We start from the raw sequence: 21,693 nt of genomic DNA, 5'->3' as shown, positions 1-21,693 counted from the left end.
GGGCACCAATGCTGATGACAAAAGGAGGTAACAATACCTAAGCTGGTTTCCTCTTTGTGAGAAGATTCTAAATAATGAACATTTTCATTCCATTGCAAGCTTAATCTGGTAACTTAATGGCTAAAAGATAAAAATATACCTAGGTGTTAAACAATCTTTTTTACTTGATGATACCTAAAGTTTATGTCAAAGGAAAAAAAAATTTTTAAAAAGAGTCCCTTGGCCACAGGTGTGTGAACTTACCCAGGGGATGGGAGACACCACCATGAACCTCAGCTCTCACCTGCTCTGTACTATAAGTGGAGTGTTGAACCTTCCATGAATGAAAATTGTCAGTCACAAAGATGCATGTGCTCTTCTCAAACCTGGTGACTTGGAAATGTCATTAGAATGATGACATTGGGTTAATTCTTCTTTATCTGGGTCTCTCCCCCTCAGCCCAAGCAATGAGGAGGTCCAGGAAGTCTGGGTAAATAGTAACCCATGTGATCCTGTGATCCCAGGGCCCCCGAGCACAAAGCTTTGCATCCCAGTGACCCCTAGGATGTGTAATTCTGCAAACTCATGGTCATAACTTTAATACTGGGGGTGGGGGAGTGGGTGGGGAGAACACAGAGATCAGGCACAGCTCTTTTCCAGATTCATCTAGAATTCTCTCTCTAAAAAAGCTTACTAACATCCTCTTAGGGTTTGCTGGATTAAGGAGAATTGCTAAAGCACTTTTAAAAAATCCATTTTGAACACATGTATTAGCTGGAACGAAAACACACGTATCTTCACTACAGTTAGGAAATGGACAGGCTGATCTCTGAAGTGCTGTCTGAAATCCTGAACACTTTCTGGGCTTCTTCCAATTTTAATATATCATGCAGGTAACACATTCTCTCATTAACCTTTTGAACATTCCAGCACTCAAAATTTCCCCTAAAATTGCCCAGCTCAGCTCAGTTTGGAGGTCATCAGGGGACTCGAGAAGCTGCCCCTTAGACGTGGGAAGCAACCCAGAACAGAAATGGGGAGCTGATGCTCAGGACTGGGGGGGAATGACGGGGCAATAATCCACTTCTTTTTAGCAGCCTTTCCTGCTCCCCTTTAAGAGCCTGCTGGGCCATGCACCTCCAAGATGGGCGAGGAGCCGCACCCATTTGTTACAAAAGGAGGCATCAGACTCTATTAACAAACGGAACCCCACGATGGGAGTGCTTTCATCATCACCCACACAGACGAGCAGAAGCTACAGACAGAGAGCCACTACGGATGGTGCTCGGAACGGAAGTGAGAATGGCCTGGAACTCTGCCTCCGGTAGAGGTGCCAGGTTTACAGGACTGATGGCGGTGCCCTCACCAGACCCCTCCTCCTCCTCCTCCTCGGCCGCTGGCGGCTCCTGCATCTCCTCTGGGAAAGCCTGAGGCCGGCTTGGGTAACTTCTGCTGCCTGAGACAGTCACACGTGCTCGGGACCTCTCACCTGAGGTCTCTGGGTGCTGAACTGGCGTGGAGGTAGCTAGGCCTGGGAGGGAAATGTGGTCACCTGTGTCGTCTTCTTCAAAGTCGTTAAGGCAGTACACTTCGTCCAGGTCAACATCCAGTGTCCTGAAGCCCTTGGTGACCACACCAGGCCGGGGGTCCAGAATGCCCCCGAGGTGAGGCTGGGCCAACTGCTGCCAGTGGTGAAGGGTGGCAGAACCTTGCAAGGAGAAAGGGCGGGGGGAAGGGGGTGACAGGGAGAAGAGAGGATTAGGATGGGAGTCTAAGCTGATGGCTCTTCACCACCCTCCAGCATGGAGTGCGAGCCCAGGGGGCCCTGGGCGCTGCAGGTGGACTCAGGGAGGGACACCCACGGAATTGCCTTGCCCCCCTCCTGCTGTGTGTCAGGTGCCAACCCCCTTCCATGCCCAGAAGGAGCACCAATTCCAGGGTAAAAATCCATTTTTTTAACAAAGTAAAATTAACATCATACTATGTGTCAAGGATGTTGGGTGACAAACTCTTTATTTTAAGCAACTAATGTCAACCCCCAAATTCAACACAGAATCACTTTGGACATAGAAGAGGAAAAAATAAGCACGACAAGCACAGAAAGAGGGGCGGGGGTGGATATGTGTGGATTCTACGCCAAGCACACAATGCTGGGAACAGGGAAGACAGCAGAAACAGAATAAGATGATGCCAAACCAATTCTAGGCACCCACAACAAGAGAAAAGCAAAAAGAAATGATCACAGCACACGGATAAATGGTGGGCACGGCCGTCACCTCCTTTACCTAAGTTTTCTGTATGCTGCCAGCAGCCCTCACGGGCTGCAGGTTTGGGGAGTGGGAATTGGCTTAAAGAGATGTGATTTAAGAACATGCAAGTCCACCCAGAGGTCTGAAGCAGAGAAGCCAATCTCCTCAATGACACCAGACCCTGAGACTCAGATGACATGGTGTAAGGTCTGTAATAACACCAGAGTATGTCCCTGAGGACCTTGAGGATGCCAGGTATTCACAGAGTAACAAGACCAAGCCTTCTTAGGAAGCCTGGGCTAAGAAGTGTATGTACCGAAGAACAACATCTCAGATCCTTTAGCATGTTGCTCTGTGCTAGGATTCTGCCCAATCCACCTGCCAGAACAACTCTTTCCTCCTTAGGACATTATTACCCCTCACATGGCTCTGAGTGCCCGGCCCATGAGGCTGGGCATGCTATCCCCATTCCACAGATGAAAAAGCTGGCCACACTGAAAACATGACAAACTCAACAGAGAGACTTTGAAAGTGGTGCTCAAGCATGAAAATGTAAGAGTCTTCCTGCACAAATAACCTCTCAGACTGTCACTGCTGGCTTCCTGAGGGCATCCTCTGTGAGGAGGGCAGGGATCCCTCCATGCTGCCCTGGGGAACATCAGAAAGGGGAACTAGGGAGGCCAGGAGCCAGCAGCTCAGGAGTCAAGATAAAAGAAGAGGGAAAGGCAGGCAGGCAGGCAGTGGGGCCAGGAAGCGGTCCAGGAATGTAACTGCGCTCTCCAACCCTCTGCTGTGCCCAGTTGAGTGCACTGCCTCCAAAACACTGCTACAAAATAATTTCTCATCGGATAGTCTCAGCCTAGGAGTCTTAAAAGGGTTTTGCAGATGGATGACTTGAAATCCACTTAAAACAGAAAAAAGTCATACACACTTTGGAGTTTATCCCGGCATTAAGTGTCACAAGTACAATAGCAACCTACTTAACTGGAATCTACTGAATAAAAATGGAAAATATTCTAAACGCAAAAAAGAAAAAAAAGACCAAAGGTACATATAATGAAATAAACCCGTCCATGGGATTCTAAGTCCTAGGTTCCATGGCACTATTTCTTAAAAAGATACCCTGTACAGAGACATGTCAGCAGGGCAGCTTGTTTTATATGTATCACCTCAACTCATTCCTCAAAACCACCCGTCATGGTTAAGTATTATGACCCGCACTTTCACAGACAGAGGTTCACTGAAGTTACCTAACTTCCAAAGTCACTGAGTTAGTTGTAGCATAGCCAGTGTTCAGTGCTAAAGGCCTAGTTCTTGCCACAAACTCACCCCACTTCCCTCCCCAAACCACAGGTCTGAAAACAAGCAAGGCCATCAGCATTCCAGCCAGGAACCTGGGCTCAATGAGAATCTGGAGGAATACACAGTGGGCAGTGGAACTTCCTCATGGGTGTCCAGGGCCTGCCAGGAGATGCAATGGGGTTTCCGGCCACTGGGGTTTCTCCTGCCACTCCTGGGGACCTCCATGCATAGTAATCCAAAATGGGCCCACTGTTTGTGTTCACTCTTCACACATCCACATTCCTGGTAACAAAATTGTACTGGGGAGAAATTTTAAACACAGAATTTTGATACCTAGCTTGGAGCAGCACAACCAGGGCTCAGAAGGAAGATGAGAAATCCCCAGGTGCAATGTGGCCACACCACCTCTACCTTTGGAAGGGGACAAAAGGCAAAGCAAACACACTGGAAAGTGAAGAACTGTGTCAAGGAAGTGTCGGGTCTCCCCATCCATCTGAAGAGGGTTCTAGACATTTACGATCCACCAGGAAAGAACTCAGTGGGGCTGGAGGTCTAGGCCCAGAAAAGAGTCCGGTGGGCCTCCATCTTCCATCTGTTTAACAGGATGCCCCATTTTCCCCACCCCGTGCATGAGTCCAAGACACCAATGAGGCTACAGAGAGTTGCTATTTGGAGTTAAACAGCCTACAAAGTACACCGAGTTATTTGCATTCCCTGAAAATGCAGAGCAAGGAAATCTAGTGAGACTGCAGTGGAAAGATTATGCTGAAAGATGCATAATACTTGGCTTTTTACCCCACCTCCCATTACCATCACCTTCTCCCGCCCACATGTTAACGACGCTGGGGTCAGGCAGGCAAAGAGAGAAAATGTTGTGCTCCTAGTCAGCACCAAGATGAAGGCCTATGGAGCAGGGTGTGGATAGGGCAAAAACATAATTATAGTTACTACTCTTTTCCTTCTGTGTGCTTTCTTTCCACACCCCATTCTTTTAACTAAAAGGTTTTCATGTCACCAAAGGAGAAGAAGACTCAATCCATTTATGTCAGCAGGGCACCTGAGGCTTAAAAGTTAGAACTAAACTTGCTGGATAATGGACAGCTTGGAAGTGTGTGCTTTTCCCTAATTACATATTAACTTGTTTATTTGGAAATGCTATCTGGTTATAATTAGAAAGGAAGAGCAAAATAGAGGGGAAAAAAATACTGTCCGACTCATCGTTTTAATGCAGATATATCTCTCTCTAGGTTGAATGTTTTGTTTGTTCTTCACCTACTTAAAACGTGTAAGGTAAGGTGAAGAGACAAAACACCTAGCCCATCTATTTTGGCTGACACCAATGAGCAGATAGCAAGATTAATTAAACAGGTAAGGAAGACAGATGGAAGACATAGATTGGCTATCTGCTATGATCCCAGCCAACATTCTCCAGAGGCCTCACCCCAGGTACATTTACCTGGGTCACTGGAGAACACGGGAATCCTATCAGCTTCTTGGTGGTCCAATGAAAAAGGATGTAAGAACAGGGCACCAGCACAACGCTGGTCGGTCTCAACACTGGTGAGGATAGCCTTTGTACCTGAGTTAACGGAACAGGGACAAGTTCGAGGCGCCTACAAGTTAATAAGTACCTAACAGATGCTGAGCATAATACAAAACACATCACGTTTATTCCTTGCCACAATCTTGTGTGGCAGATGTGAGCGCTATTTTATAGTATGGGAAACAGGGCTCAAAAAGGTGAAGTAACTTAGCCAGCACCACAGTTAGAGCTATAATGAACCCAGCATCAGGCATACTTCTATGTCATTACTCCATCATATCAAATTAAACACAGTAACACAAAAAGGTAATTGCAGAGGAAGAAAAAAAGTTGATTGTATTTTAAACAGTTAAGAAGTCAGAGGACTATAAAATGGAGCCAGAAGGATAGACTCTATCATGAGAATACCTTACAGCCCATATTGATAAGATATGACTTTTTAATGGTAGTAATACAGGTTCCTGGTGAACAGAGTTCTATAGATGAAATTTATCTTGCAAATCTAATGGGATTTCTTCTTATTCTATTAATTTATCATAGAAATACTGCTATCCATGTCACAAGACTAAAAGAGAAAAGAATGACTTGGTCAAAATAATTTCTTAAAAAAACTCTTCTAAAATATGCTTGGAAAACCAGTCAAAAACATATCCTTAGATGATCAATGAAACACAAAGTAAAATGTAGAAAGCAGACAAGATAGAGATGATAAATTCCAATGACCTTTGAGAGACAAAGGAGAAAAAAGAAAAGAAAGGCAAAAAGTAAAATTCCAGAAATGAAAAATTTTATTGAAAGAAAAACAGACATAATAGTGAATCAGAAAACAATCACCAAGCTTACAACTGAATAAATTAAATAAAAAAGGATGAGCTATCCCTCTTCTGAAATCTAAGAAGGACCTACATTATACAATTAGAAGTAATCATGAAAAAGAATGTTTGCCCAGCCTCTTCCTTCCTTTTCAGAATAGGGGACCCAACATTTCTTGGATCTTTAACAAGTACAAGCTCATCTTACAGCATGCATCCTAACAGAGGTGACACTCCAGCCCCCACTCCAGGGCTGAAAACTGGTTCTTTTGGGGTGAATAACTGTACTCTTTTAAGGCACAGATACACGTATAATACATAAACAGTATATCTATCACATTAAATTTTCTGAGGGGATAGATTAGGAATTAATGTCTAAAATGGGTTCTTAAAGAAGTTGAGAAATATTGCCTTTACAGAAATTTTGATTTGGCTTTGCATCAGATATATAATACAGAATATAATACAGAATTAAAATATCTTCTCAAACTCCCATAGGTTTTCAAACTAAAGTAGGGGAAAAAATGAATATTACAAACACCTGATGGTTCTTAGCAGGGCAGTGATAAGTAAAGGGAACATACTTTATAATGCTGAAAGCAGAAAGAAAGAAAAGTGCTTCCATGAGTTTAATCATCTAGGGTGTTCCTGATACCTAAATCTGAATGGCCCCTGGAAAAGGTAGGCTTAAGGAGGTACAGAGCTCACTCTCCTTCACAGCCACCCCCTTCCCGGCCCCCAAACTGTGGAGGTCTAGAAGCCTTGCTCAGAACACTCTGCATCTGAAGAAAGCCACACCCTTTTTATTTGAAGATCAAAGCAGAACATGTGAGTCAACAAACAGGAAACTGCTTTCTCATGGCTACTGAATAAACAGCTTAAAACACCGTTTGCTTTGCACCCCCTCCCTGACACCTAATTTTCTGAAAAGTCAAAGCATCAATTCTCTACACTCCTCAGAGCCCTCTGACCTGACCTAACTGACTTCTGAGGATGTCAGGAGCGCCTCTGCCTTCCCTAACCGTTTGTATTTCAAAGATTCTGAATGCAAGAGAATTAGGAAACCAGGGCCAAACACGTTTTCTTTTCTTTGGCTTAGCTGATGGAGGTTAGTCTGGGCTGTATTTCCAAACCTGCAACGGGAGAGGTGGAGGCTGGGGCCCTCAGAGGAACTCAAACCAGCAGCGGGGGTGGCTATCGCGGAAGAAAAAGGAGTAGGCGTTACAGAGGTTGCCCGCTTTCCGGTGGTGGATCAGGGACCACAGGGAGTCGCTGAGGAGGGCAGAGAGGGGCCGAGGCCCCTTGTGATCACCTTCCAGCGGCTTGACGATCTGAAGCTTCTCCGGCAGGTAGGAGCGGCTGCTGAACGACATGCCGGAGAAACCGGTGAACTCAGAGAAGCGCGAGTGTGTGCCCAGGGACATGATGCTCTCGGTGGGCGTCAGGGAGCCGCTGAGCAGCTCGCCCTTTTCCGCCAGCTCCCTGAGCTTCCGCTCCTGCTCCTCCTCGAAGAACCTCCTCTCTGAGAGGTAGTTCTCCCGGCGGAGGGACAGCCGCCGCAGCGCCGTCTCCAGGTCGTGGGAGCCCGGGGTGCCCGGCGTGCCAGGCTTCTTACTCCGCTCCTCGTTTCTAGAAGGAGGGGAAACGGGGGTGAGCGCGGAGCAGCCAGCAGGGGGCGCTGGAAAAGCACTGTCCTTACTACTAGTTTCCCGGTGGCAGCTGGAACTTCTAAGGAAACCAAGGCAAGCGGCTGCTGCTGCTGCTGCTGCTAAGTTGCTTCAGTCGTGTCTGACTCTATGCGACCCCACAGATGGCAGCCCACCAGGCTCCCCTGTCCCTGGGATTCTCCAGGCAAGAACACTGGAGTGGGTTGCCATGTCCTTCTCCAATGCATGAAAGTGAAAAGTGAAAGTGAAGTCGCGCAGTCGTGTCCGACCCTCAGCGACCCCATGGACTGCAGCCCACAAGGTTCCTCCGTCTGTGGGATTTTCCAGGCAAGAGTACTGGAGTGAGTTGCCATTGCCTTCTCCAAGGCAAGTGGCTAAAGGTAGGCAAAAATGGGGAAACGAATGCCTGTCCAGAAGAACAATTCCCTCTGTTGGTTTTTTCTTCCTCAGGGAGGTGAGGAGGGGCTACTAAGGTGCAAGGAAAACTTGCAAACGCTACATAATAAACCCAGCCCCTACAAACATCTCCCTTGTGACACCTTGGGAAGAAACCTTCTTCAGGCTGCAATTCCTGGTCTCCAACAGGACAGTTGGCTCCAGGGATGCGCCTTTTTCTTCTTGAATTTAGGGATCTGAGAGCTCTAAGAGAGTTCTGATCTAAGCTAGTGGTTATCAGTGTGGAGGAGGCGATATACAGGCAGGGGATTAAGAGGTACCAGTACTTTGTATAAAATAAATAAGCTACAAGGATATATTATACAACACAGGGAATATAGCCAATATTTTATAATAACTATTAATGGATTATAATCTTTACAACTGTGAATCACTATATTGTACATCTATAACTTACATAACATTGTTCTGCAACTATACTTCAGTAAGAAAAATAATAATAATTAAGTCCAAAAAACCCTCAGAGTTCTGATCAAGAATTTTCCAACTATCTGACTCATAGGTCAGAAAAACCAATTTTGTTAAGTCATAGGAAAAGGATGGACAATGAGGGTTGGGGTGGGGCTCCTGCAGGGCTTGAGGAGCAGAGGGAGAGACCACCGCCAAGAAGGACCCACCCCAGGCATGCAGAGTGTGGTAGGCACTTGCCAGACACGCTGCACCCTGCTTTCTGAAGCAAACCAGAATTCTGGTCGTGAGACAGAGCCTGAGTCCTCCTCAGTCTTTCAGAATCCAAGCTACAAAGGGGTTCATGAAATAAATGCCTAGCAGATAGACATTAACATAAAAAAAAATATTCATTTAAACTCCCCTCCAACATTTTATAGAAAAGCTGACTTCTGGCGTGTCCTGTTACACCCCTTTAAACTGGTTAACATAACAGCATCAAGATAAGCATTAGCTCAGCCGGTTGGTGCAACAGATTTGAGAACTGAAAGGTCCACACTTTTCAGGCCTCCCTCTTCTGATGACTGGAACTGTGTTCACTCACCCCCTACCTATCCCCCAAACAGAAAGATAAAAGTCCCCAGCTGGCTCACCCCAGCTCGGCTGACTCTGTTTCCAGGATGATGCTGTTGGTCTTGTTGTCCAGGACCACGTTGCTGACGTCGCTGCCGTAGAAGCTGGACCGGGGGGTGCTGACGCAGCTGGACAGGAGGGAGTTCATGGCTGAGGACTGGTTGGAGCCAGGGATGTTCATGGGGGACGGGGTCAGAGACCGCTGCTTGACGACCTGGTTGATGTTTCTCACGGTCTCAAAGACTCGTTTCTGGTGACTAGGGAGAATGCACAACATCATCCAAGACTAAGCAGTTGTAGGAATGACCCTGGAGTTCAACCCTCCCAACCCTATTCACTGAGGACCCAACAGGCAGCAGGCAGCAGGTCCACTGTGACCCCCAAGCAACCTGCCACCCTGTACCTTCCATATGTTTCTTAGGGTGTTGGGTGGAATTCAAGAGATTCAACGCCCACAGAATTCAAGGCTTCACTACATGGTTGTGTCCTAAAGGTGATGCTAGCAAGAGTGATACTGCCTCCTACTTCCCCTAAGCTTGACCTACAAACATATTTAACACTAACTTTTGTCTCCCACCTACTTTTCTTCTTGATAGTCTCTAGAATGCAAACTTCAGGAGGGCAGTGTTTACTGCTCAGCATATAGCAGGGCTCAGAACATTTTTATAGAATGAGTCTTTGTCAACCATTCATATTTTTTAAAAGAGTAAGACTTCAAGTTAGTCTTAAACGTCTATAATGAGATGATAAACACTAGACGAGTCTCTTTTCCGCCCCACCCCCCCACCGGAAACTGCCATCTCTAAGAGCAGAACTGCACTGATGTTCACTTGTTCCCTTTTAAGGAGAAAACGGTAGGTGTGTTTCTGTAATGGCTGCTTCTTTTTGGGTTGCAAAGGGCTTCAAACATGCACTGAGGTTTAGGGACACTGGTTGCTCCTGGGGTTCCAAGTTCTGTCTATGGCATTTGGATACAGAGAAAACTTGATTAAATCAAACTCCAGGTTTCTTACACCTCTAAGCAGGTCAAGTGCAAGGTCTCAAGTTAGCAAGAGAGATGATAAAGGCTGACACCCCTAAAGGTATGCAGAAAGGAAATGGAAGCCTTGCTCACACCTTCCCAAAGAGCCCTCTGTACCTCACACATACATGCATGTGTGCTCAGTCGTGCCCGACTCTTTGTGACCCCACGGACTGTAACCCACCAGACTCCTCTGTCTATGGGATTTTCCAGGCAAGAACACTGGAGTGGGTCGTCATTCCCTTCTCCAAGGGATCTTCCTGACCCAGGGATCGAATCCGAGTTTCCTGTGTCTCCTGCATTGGCAGGTGAATTCTTTACCACTGAGCCACCTGGGGAGCCCTTCTCTGTATCTCATACTGCATCTTATTTTTCTTTCCTTAACAGATGTTAAAAATATTTTAAAGTAATGTTTTCCATCAAAAAGAAAGATAAAAGTGAGTGGGGGTGTCAAGACAGAGCCTGTGTGACAAGAGATGGGAAACACATCTGTCCTTCCCCAACTTTCCACAAGTTCATAATATGTATTTAAAACCCAACCAGAGGAGCCAGTTGGAAGGAGGATGTTGTTGTTGGCTTCATTCTCTAACTTCCCTTAATATGGATCATCTGTGGAAGGACCACAGTGCACTTTGGTGCCCATCCCACAGCCCCTGGGAGCTGAGAACCAAGGCCTTACGCAATGTCTGGCGACTCCGACTCTTCCAGCTGCAACTCCTTGCGCATGGTTCCCTCGATCTCCGCCGCCAGGGAGTCCTGGGAAAAGCCGGGAGACACACAGCAAGTGAGCAATTCAAGTGCTCTGTCTCTGGAAAAGAATACGAGTGTGTGGCCCCTGCAAGGGTGGCCAGGGAAGAGACAGCAGCCAGGTGCTCCAGGGGAAGGGAGACGAGAGCAGGTAAGCACATGGGGAGCTCCGTCCAGCCCTCCAAAAGGGGACTTCAGAGTAAAGAGTCAGGAGATGAAGGAGAAAAAAAAAAGACAAGCTAGTGGGAAGTAAGGTCCAAGGGTGGAGGCAAGGAGGGGAGTGCTGGACGCTATGGATTAGGCGATGAAGCATCAGAATGATGTTTATAAATGAATGACATAATCAGGATTAAAGAGGAAGCCAGATATATTGAGTTAATTACTAAAATGTTAATAACAGTTAAGTGTGATAGAGTAACTGGTAACAACTGTCGCTCTGAGCAGGAGATTAGCACAGGTCGTATTTTGGGACATCTGTGGCAACTGACAAGTGCTATTATGATAAGACCTGTGAATTTGATGGATGACAAAGTCCCAGAGATGACTGTGCTGCTGTGCTTGTTACCGCAGCTGCTGTGGTTTGTTACCTACCTTCATAAGGGAAGGAAACACCAAGTGCAATTAGGGATTAATGAACAGAAAAAATAAAATCTTCCTCTGAAGTTCACAGGCCCCCTGAATCCTGTCTGTAGATCCCAGATTAAGAACTATTGCCATAAGGTGAGAGAATTGGGGACATACTTGAGAAAAACTGCTACTCACTGTTTTATTCAGCAGTTAGAAGGGGCTGGGAGCAAGGGAAGCAGATCCGAGTGTTCTGCTCCAGAAGCATGGGCATGATGCAAGCTTTAGATTGCCTTAAATACTTTTCATGCATAATGCACTTTATAAATAGCCGTCTTCAAAAACTGAGCTCTGCCAACAGCAGAAAAAGGCAAACAAAAGCTCCACCTCAGCAAATAATACAAGCTGAAACTCAGTCTCTCAGAAAGAAATCCATGTAGACCTTCAACTCAGCTTTGCTTGTGGCATGGTTTAGTTTTAAAATACATCTGTCCTTGAGAGCGGGGAACGCAGGAGGGTGAATCCCAGGAATACAGGAAACAAGATGGCCCCAGGAGACGAGAAGCCGGGAAGAAGGAGAAGCGAGGCAGGGGATATACAAAGCCACATGGGGCGTCTGTGAGCCGAGCGTAGTGAGTGCGAGATCAGCGGATTCGGGGGACAGAATGTCCTTGGCTGCCTTCACTGGGATCACTGAATCACCCATGTGCTCCTGGGAAAGGTGACTGCTGATGTTGTGTCTTTCTTTTTGGTTTTCCTTAGATTTCAGTCAGGCTGAGAGAGAGTTCCAGCCTGACTTTATATGTGAAATCAGAGGAGAAAAAAGGAGACTATGATTTAGGAAAACTGGGCCAGACAGCAAGGGGTTGGGGTAACAACATCAGCAATGGGGTAGGGGTAGGGAGGAATAAGAGCCCCGAGTAAAGGTCAATTCAAAGGGACCAAGTTTCACAAATATTTATACACCCCTCCATGCCTGTCTCATTTTAGGGGGCTTTTCCTCAAAAGTTATTCTCTTCTCAGAGAGAACTGGTATTTCATCAAACCATTGAAACAGAGCCTGGAAACTTCTTGGTGGTTGGTTTTTCAGTCTGTGATTCAGCCACCCAGATCTAATGTCTAGTGAGGACCTGTGACTCTACCAGATGCCAAGCACTGTGCCAGGTGCAGAGTATTAAAGAGAGGGAAAGAGGAAACAGAAAATAAGACACGGGCCCCCACCTTCAAGGGGTCCTAGTTTGACAGAAGAAGATAAAATGAGAAAGTTCCCCAACCAAATATCACTGGGAAATGACCAGCAGAGGGGCTCTACCCTGTGCCACCCAACCACCCCTACCCAGGGAGAGGTCAGCCTCCTGGAAAGCCCTCTTCTCAACCACATTCCCCTAAGGAATAAACATGAAACAGATCAGGCCAGAGCTAAAAAAAATAAGATTGTGGGGAAATAATATAAAAAATATAAAAATACTGCACAGAGCACAAAGGGAAATATTTTTTCATATTACAGATACCAGAACTAGTTGGGAGAGTTGTTAATAAGCATACAAAGAACTAGTAGAACCAGAAGGCAACTTAAGAATTCTGGAATGCACTTGGGGGCCCAAATAGCACATACTCTACAGAAAAAAATAACGTAGAAATAGCATCTTCCAAATATCTGAGGTGCCTACAAAATCCATTTCCTACTAAATTTATCTTCTAAGGGCAGGGGTAAAAAAGATAGATTCAGAGGGATGGAAAATAAAGAACCAACTTGTCTCATGTGGTTAACAAGCTACTGGCTGGGCTCACAAGCCCTCAATTTGGATCCAGATCCAAGCTGTAAAAGGGAGAAGCCAGCCACCCGTAGACTCAGCTCCAGACCTGCCCTCCTCCCAGGAGCGCCTGCTAGCCTGAGGGTGGGAGGCGGGTGGCCAGGTGGCAGGCGGGCACTCACCATGGGGAACAGGCCCAGCGAGTGGTAGCGCCGGGACGTGGTGTTGGGCATGGTCTTGTTCCGGAGGTTCTTGAGCTCCTCCTGGGCCTCGTGGAGCATCTCCATGCACTCCGCGTACTTGTCCTCCAGCTCGCGCAGCTGCAGGAGACCAGGAAAGAGCAGAGAGGGCTGGAATGGTGAGACCAGGTACCTCCCACGAGCCCGGAAGACCCAGGACCACTAACAGATGTCCTGGCCCCCCAGCAGGACCAGCTGTCCTGTGGCCTGAGGCCAAACAGTCCTCAAGGCACGGTTTCTCTAGAACTTGGGGAAGGCTTGCAGACTCAGAAATCTCCTGAGACAAAACAAACGAGAGGGCAAACCATCACTCCCTCATTTCCTGCCACATCTTTGAATGGGGTTCCTTCTGCACACCATGTTCAGTGTCCTCTCCCTTATTGGAATGTTTGTCAGGAGCCCGTGCACGCCAGGCTCCAGGCTGGTGAACAGCCCAGCCTCCCAGGTGCTCGTGACCAGCGTCAGTGGAACTGGGAGCTGCCTTAGGAGTAAGAATGGCATTCAATTCATAATCAAAACAGTCGCTAAGAAGGATGGGACCCACAGCCTGTCAGAGGGAGGCTGATGCGCCCCAACTGGGATGGGGGCCTAATGAAATGAGGGAGAGCCACTCACCTCAGCCGTGAGCTGCCGCTGAGCATCCTTGGCAGCCCCCAGGTGCTGGACGAGTTCTTCATTTTCCACTGCACACTAGAGTGTGGCAAAGGGAAGTCAGCTTCTCTTTTAAGACACTTAGCAAAGTCTAACATTTTCCCTCTTATTAACTGATCCATATGATCCTATCATATATCCACAAGGAGATTTTTATCTTATACTGGAGTAAAATTTTGTCTTTCAGTTTTGAAGGCAACGTCTTTCCTGTGTCTGTATTCATTCCCTATTGCCCACCTCCACATCCATAGTTGGGCTTCCCTGGTGGCTCTGGGAAGAATTCTGTAAAGAATCAGCCTGCCAATGCAGGAGATGCGGGTTCGATCTCGGGAAGATCCCCTGGAGAAGGAAATGGCAACCCACTCCAGTATTCTTGCCTGGGAAATCCCCTGAATAGAGGAGCCTTGGTGGGCTACAATCCCTGGGGTTGCAAAGAGTCAGAGATGACTTAGCGACTAAGCAAGAACTTCCATAATCACAGCTGCTTTTTGGAAGTCTTTCACCTTGAGGTTCTAGCAAAGGCCTGACGTGGGAAACAATTGGTTTTTTGCTGCTTCATCTTAAATCAAATGGGGACATTGTTCTGTGCAGAACATACAGGTGCCCTGTGTAAGGAGAAATGCTAACCTAGATGATTTATACCTTAAATTCCCAAACTCTCTATTTATAGCACCTTTACATGTCTTAATGAATTCTATTCATTTGCAGATTCTTCTTAGGAAAACAGATAGTGATAAATATAATCCCCTTGCCAATTCAGGGTAACCAGTTTTATGCTATTGAATCTGCTAAGCTTTAACAAAAGTTCTCAATGGACAGCACAATTTCCTAAAATATGAATCCAAAGGGCACTGTCTTTGGGGTAAATGGCCCCCTTCTTGATCTCAGAACTGTCAGAGAAACAGAAGCCTTACAGCTTTCGCCTTCTTCTGCAAATCAACTATTTGGGAGAGGAGGTGTGTGATCTCTTCCTGCTGGCGAGCAGCATCCTCTGTCTTCTTGGCCAGTTCCTCAGAGATGCTGGCAATCTGTACGTTGGCGTCCCCTTTGACCAAGAAACAACAATCACAAGAAACAGAGACAATGGTTTCTTTGTGGTTTGTACAAGGAAAAAAAAAAGTCATTATTACAAGACAGGGGGAGAAGTGGAGAGGGTACATGATGATGAGCTTGGAGGGAGAGTCCCCATCTTCCTCTATGGGCTTGGTCTGTCCTGAGGAGGAACCAACCCCTAGCTGTGGCTCCTAGGGTCAGAATGGGAGCCTCACCTCACTACCTAGAGTTACCTCCCCAGAGAAAATCAGGCAGGCTTTGGCGGTCAGCCCGGAGGCACCACACCAAACAGAAGGCGACTCTGACCAATTCCACGTGTTCTATACAAACACATCACCAGTGACAGGGGCTCCTGCTGCACTTTGTTCTAGAAAGGAACTATTGTGTGCATAACACAATTCCCCTGGGTGTTTTCAGCCCATATTCAGAGCCATAACTCATTTTACTAGATTTAAACATAGGGTGTGTTTCACTGATATTTTGCTGACGCTCAAAATATTCTGTTTGCCTTTTTGTCTGATCTTAATGTGTAAACTTATCATGGAGAGGGTGGGGGAAGGCACATAATATTTGCAAAGCTGAGAACTCTGCCTCAAGGTTCACACATCAAATGACTAGAAAGTTATTTTTCCACATCTCCAGTTCAGGACTCTAAAGCTGGACCTAATTTAGCCATTAAATAACCAAGATTCCTGCAGAAAGCCACAATGAAAATTAAATAGCCATTTTGGTGAGAGACTGAGAATGTATGGCTGACAACCTCCCACCCAGTTTGTTGTAAATGAGGGTGAGGAGTGTCACACAAGATCAGGGGAGGCCTCTAGTGTTCAGGAAAAAAATGTTAATGAACCCAGGCTGGCAGGAAGACCACATTCTGTCAAGTGATGCAAATCCATCCAGTCTTAACGACAGCCGATGGGAAAAGTAAAAGGTGGGGGACAGGAGAGGCAGGGGGCGGGCCATACTCAGCTCCTTCACACAGTCGTTGACCAGCTGCTGCTCTTTTTCTTCGTAGGTGATGGTCTCCGTCTTTAGCTGGCAGGCCTGTGGACAGGGCTCAGGTCAGAGGCCCCACAGTCACACCTGGACAGGCCAGGTGAGGCAGCAAGGGCTAACCTGGGTCTGGAATGCTGCCCTTCAGCATCTCCCCAGCTGTCACCATTGCGCCCTCAGATACAGAAAGTCAATCCCAACCACTAGAGGGCACCACGCAAAGCAGTTACTGAAACTGTGAGCCCCTCTATTAAGTCCACTTGTCTGTTCATGTGTGTCTGTCCGGGCTCACAGTCACGGATCCCTTTGTGACCCAAAACAGCCTATGACACATCCCTGCCTACAGTGGGCATTCTAAGGATAAGCCCCACAATAAGAAGCGTTAACAATTATCACACCTGCTATGTGCTAGGTATGGTCCTCTGAGGTTCACAAGTGGGAATCTGTCCTGCTGTTTTCAGGGGAGCCAAAACAAGATACAATATGAAAGCATTAATGTTCAGAGACCTAGGAGCTATGCTTGGACTCTGGATGGCTTTGCTCCTGGGTGTAAAGGTGGGAAGACAGAGATCTGAAGGCTCCAAGAAAATGCCCCAGGTAGAGAGGTATCTCTGAGCTCTCAGGTCCTGGCCCCAGAGACATCACCGTCCTAAAAGCTAGGTGGAAGAGTCAGAATCTATGGCTGGGATCAGATTCCCTCTGCTTGCTTTACGTGACAACTCCAACAGAGGGCCCACGGACTGTGCCTGGGGCCAGAGCATTTACTTAGGGTGGATGCTGGAACTCAGAATGGGGAAAATTGGACTGGAGTCTTGGTTCAGCTGCTGGCTGGCAGAGAAAGCTTGGGTAACTCTCTTGATCACTCTGGGTTTATGTCTCTTATCAGTAAATGAGGGGCTGAAAGAGATGAGGGCTAAGAGACATGACCCTTTTCTCAGGCATAAGAGCATCTTGTTAAGCCCAGACATGAGGCTCTTTGCAATAAGTGAGGCAAGTTCAAGGTGACAGGTGGTCTGCCATATTGAGGGACTTTGGGGAGCCCTGGGCCAGCTTAGGTGAGCTTGCAGCTCAAACTTGACAAACCAAGGGCCTGATAACAGGGCTGAACCAAACCTCTAGCTGGAGAGCAAAAGCTCACTGATAATTAAACAAAAAACACTAAATCTCCACGTATCTGTGTTTCTGGATAGGGGCAGTGGGTAAAGGGAAATTATGTGGGTTTAGAGTCAGAGACTTATAAACCCTGGCTTTGTTGTTTACTAATTTGCAACATCTTGGGCAATCAAAATACCTAGCAGCCTGGGTCCTGGTTTTCCCAATGTTTTTCCAGCCTTGTTATGAAGACATTATTTTTTTAAAAGAAAGCAGGCAAAGTACCCACCACAGTGACTAGCCAATCAGAAATACTCAAAAGCATGAGTTCCCAAGTTGCTTCGGCTCAACCTTTTAAAGTTAGTTGTCTAAGAAATATGTCTCCAAGTTCCCAAGTACTATTTTCTTTGAGCACACCTGACCTGCAGTAGCATGAGAACAAGGCTCTCACACCAGGCCTCCGAGCTGCTTCTACATCCGAGCTGGAGACCACCAGAGCAAGGCCCCACCTTCCAGAAGCTTTTGCCCTAACCGTGAAGGAGGAGGGTCTGCCACTCTTACCCATCCTCACACTGCACAATTCACCTGTCCGTCTGCCGCAAGCAGGATGGTGTGTGCTGCCTGGCTCATGAATGAGGCACGCCCGCTGGGCACTTGGTGTGGCCGTGACCCCGGGCCAGGTGGCCCTTCCACAGACCGTCACCCTTGAGAACAGCAGGGCTGTAATCACGGCTCTACTTGCCAGATAAGCATGCAGGGCCACCACCCTTGCAGAGGGGGGACAGGGCAGGGACTGCACTTCACCTCGGATCGAAGTACAACGTTCTCTTCTTCAAGGTCCTTCAGCTTCTTTTGCAGAGAATCCAGGTGGAAGTAATTCTGGACGGAGGAGGACGACTCGTTCCTCTTCAACCTGGGGGAGAAAGTCCACTTCGTAGGGAGGGAGACACTGCCTCCCGCCACCTGGCAAACCACACGGCAGCACACAGAGGCGGCTTTCAAGGAAGGCTCGCGCGGGTGTGGGTGTGACAATGATCCATCAGGCCTCTCCCTCGCCCCCAGGGAAACAGCACAGCTCGCATCACTTCAGTCCCGCATCCCAACCCTTGGCTGCCACCTTGCCTCAGATTTCTGGGGAACCAACTCTATTTCAAGCCTGCATAACTCTGGGATGCCTTCTATCTGTCAGGAACTATTTTAAGTACTCTATATGTATGAACTCAATCAGTGCTCACAGCCCTAACTACTAAGTTACTATTATTACCCCCATTTTACCAATGAGGGGGTAAAGCACAGAAAGGTTAAGTAACTTGGCCATGGGCACACAGCAGTGAGCCCCAGAGCCAAGATCTGAACTCGGGTCATTGGGCTCTAGAGTTCATGTTCCTTATAGGAGACTCTGCTGATGGAGAAGAGGACCCCAAAAAGCCCCCACAGCACTGCTGGCCCCCGTATTCCCTCCAACAGCAGAGCCCAGACTGTTACTCATTCACAGCCAGGCCTGATCAATCCACACTGACAACTAAGCTGTGAAAGACCCAGGAAGAGGAAATCTAAAATCCCATCAGAAAAGCAAAATCAATCTGTCTGAGGCACTCAGATGCTTGGCCTGGAGAAGGCCAAGGGCAGCTGGCTTGTGCTGCCAGTGAAGGTGACCCTGTCTGGGCAACTCCAAGGTCATGGACCACAGCCGGCGATGCTTTGGCCTCTGGAGACAGGCCCTCTGTGACTTACGGGGTGGAGCACACAGATTCCGGCTCACTCTCCTCCGCGGCGCTGGTGTAGAACTGAAGCAACTCATCCTTCATGGACAGTTCATGCCGGAGCTGTGACACCTGCACATACCCAGTTGAGACCCATCACACACTCTCCAAACAAGACATCATCCCCACTCATGCTTAAACACCTCCTGCCCAGTGACAGTATTTTAAAATTCCTCATTCAAAGTGAAGGCACATCATTGATTTTGTGCTATTCAAGGAAAACAAAGGGTTGAGTTTGATCCTATCTAAGAAACATATGATCAATTACTTTGTGGCAAAAAACCCCTCACTTAAATTTGTAGTTTTTACTCTGGTATGGAGAAGAGGTGAGAGGGGACAAGAAGGTGCTAGAATGATGGATGGGGTGGGGGTGGGGAGATGAGACAGCATATGGGCTTTGCAAGTAAACAGATGACAACTGGGAAGATACCCAGAGAGGTGGACCGTGTTATCAAATGAAGGAAGTCATTTACTTCTGCCCAAACCAAATCCCACCTCAGATCAGGAACCTGGCGAGGCCAGCTCTGGGTGGGCAGCTAGCTAGGTGGGCAGCAAGCTGGTCGGCCCTTGTTCTTCCACCTGGAAAATCTCACAGCCCCATGTTGTGACCGCTACACCCTCATGGGAATTCTGGCCAAGCATAGCCAGATCTTGCTTTGCACTCAATGCTTACAAGATAGGAATTCCAGATACAGGAATAAAAGAGGCAACCATCAGGAACTGGCCATACCAAGTACTGTAGGCACGGTTCTACAAATCACACTTATTTATACCTCAGGTTTAAAGTAAACCTGAGTCATAAAATTGTTCACCTGCCCTTTCACTATTCAGCACTGATGAACAGGCAACCAGCAGGAGAATTGTAACTGTTTTCATTCTTTCTTGTTTCAAATTTGATTTGGGTTCTATAGCTTATTCCAACTTTTCCTACATAACACAGTAAATATATTTTATCTTCTGCAGTAAAGCCAGTTTTAGGTGCTTAAAGGCTTCAGCTTCAACACCTAGACATCATTTAATGATGTGCTAAAGGAAATCAGTTTTCAAAGTCCAGGGTTCCCCAAAGGAGAGAAAGGCACTTCCACCCTCATAGGGCAGGATGTGCTCTGTGGAAGGTGAGGAAGCCCCAAGCAAGGGCAGCAAAGTGGAGAAACAGCACGTGAGGGCAATGGGGAACCATTTCCTAGTTCCTGATGGCATGTCTCTCTGCTCAGAAGGGGCCAAGGAGGGGGGCAGGCTAACCTTCTCTCACACGTGGAAGACAGGGGATTCAGATCAAGGTGCTGGAGGCAGGGAAAGCAAGGGTTAACTTTATTTCTTATACCTTATCAGTATCCTACCTCATCATCTTTTCTTTTCATTTTTTCTATTTTTAAGAAATTTTTCATTGGGGGATAATTGCTTTACAACGTGGTGTTGGTTTCTGCCATACAACAACACGAATCAGCTATGTGTATACATATATCCCCTCCCTCCTGAGCCTTCCTTCCACCCCACTCCCCACCCCACCCCTTTAGGTCACCACAGAGCACCGAACTGAGCTCCCTGTGCCACCAGCAGCTTCTCACTAGCTATCTGGTTTACACACGGTAGTATATACGTCTCAGTGCTACTCTCTCAGCTCATCCCACCCTCTCCTGCCCTCACTGTGTCCTCAAGTTCATTTTCTAAGTCTGCGCCTCTATTCCTACCCTGCAGATAACCTACCTCATCATCTTTTAAAGAGAACCCAGGATTAAAACCTGTCTTTATATAATGCTGTATGTCAATTGTATCTCAATAAAACTGGAAGAAGAAGAAAAATCAGTAAAAATGTCAGTAAACCCTTAAAAACCTTTTTCTTACCTAGTGGCTACTCTATTTCATCATACAAAATGATGATTAAACCAAGACAATAGCTGGGAATAGCTTTAATAAGGAATAGGTCTCAGTACATCTTAGGGACATGCATGAGAGCATCCCTTCCCACTAGGAAAGTTTCTGATAGAAAATAAGGTAGAAGAAATGAGAAGAAGGAAAGCAAATCAGAGTCCTCACAGTTCAAACGCCCTGTTCAAAGAACAGTCAAGATGATGGCAAAGACGCTACCAAATGGGACCTGGTTCTAAGTTTCTAACTCTTGCTGCAGCAACCCCACCTGACCCTGCAGCCTTCCTCCTCCATCGACACCACAATCCTGCTGGAAAACCAGGGCTGCTCTGCTGTGACCTCAGCCCCCAAGTTCCACATAAATTGTTCACAATGATGGGGGCTGATGACACCCACCGGGATCTGTATCATTGAAATGGTAGAGTTTCTACCATGAAAACAATGGGCCACTTTTCGTTTTGTCTTACAAACACAAAATTATACTGCTGTACTGACGAAGGGGCCATCACTGCCTCGCTCTGCGGCATGATTGGCCTCCGGCTGCGGTTCCTTCTCCTCCCACCCACACCCACCCCGGCTCAGGGAGCCCCACGCCTTGCTGGAATAGCCTGTGTGCACTTTCGCCAAAGCTCTGAGTACCCTTCTCAGCCCACAGGGTGATCTGGACTCTTGGAGGATGGGGACTGCAACTGGTCCATACTGTGGGCCTACCGACCACACGAGGGCGGGTCCAACTTGGGCCATCCCGTCCTCATTGTCAGAAGGCACAAATGATCAGAAGAGGTGGCAGAAAGTCAGCCCTCTGTGTCCGGGCTGGACTTTCCCCAACAGGACCCTGTTCCATCATCACTTTCTTCGGCTGTACCCACGGCACCCAAGCCCTTGCAGACGGCTGTCCTGCAGAGGCCGCCAGCACCTC

The 21,693-nt window shown here is 47.3% G+C and overlaps 1 protein-coding gene across 12 annotated transcripts in view; it reads right to left on the bottom strand.

Moving 5' to 3' along the window:
- The window catches only part of TRAK1 (trafficking kinesin protein 1), a 100,919-nt gene that overhangs the window by 11,923 nt on the left and 67,303 nt on the right, over positions 1-21,693 (bottom strand). For 5 of the 12 annotated variants that reach the window (XM_070776141.1, XM_070776133.1, XM_070776139.1 and 2 more), the window contains 10 exons: positions 18,877-18,977; positions 17,947-18,055; positions 16,023-16,101; positions 14,919-15,049; positions 13,969-14,043; positions 13,297-13,434; positions 10,729-10,805; positions 9,049-9,285; positions 7,198-7,514; positions 1,346-1,687 (listed from right to left, as the gene is read on the bottom strand). In XM_070776141.1, coding sequence (XP_070632242.1) covers positions 1,346-1,687; positions 7,198-7,514; positions 9,049-9,285; positions 10,729-10,805; positions 13,297-13,434; positions 13,969-14,043; positions 14,919-15,049; positions 16,023-16,101; positions 17,947-18,055; positions 18,877-18,977 — 1,606 coding nt within the window. Of the gene's footprint in view, positions 1-1,345; positions 1,688-5,838; positions 7,515-9,048; positions 9,286-10,728; positions 10,806-13,296; positions 13,435-13,968; positions 14,044-14,918; positions 15,050-16,022; positions 16,102-17,946; positions 18,056-18,876; positions 18,978-21,693 lie in introns of those variants that run through there. The other 7 variants (XM_070776134.1, XM_070776143.1, XM_070776140.1 and 4 more) reach the window with 3 other exon arrangements.

Source organism: Bos indicus, chromosome 22 (assembly GCF_029378745.1).
Source record: "Bos indicus isolate NIAB-ARS_2022 breed Sahiwal x Tharparkar chromosome 22, NIAB-ARS_B.indTharparkar_mat_pri_1.0, whole genome shotgun sequence".
Lineage (NCBI taxonomy): Eukaryota > Metazoa > Chordata > Mammalia > Artiodactyla > Bovidae > Bos > Bos indicus.
This window is presented reverse-complemented; position numbering and strand designations above follow the sequence as displayed.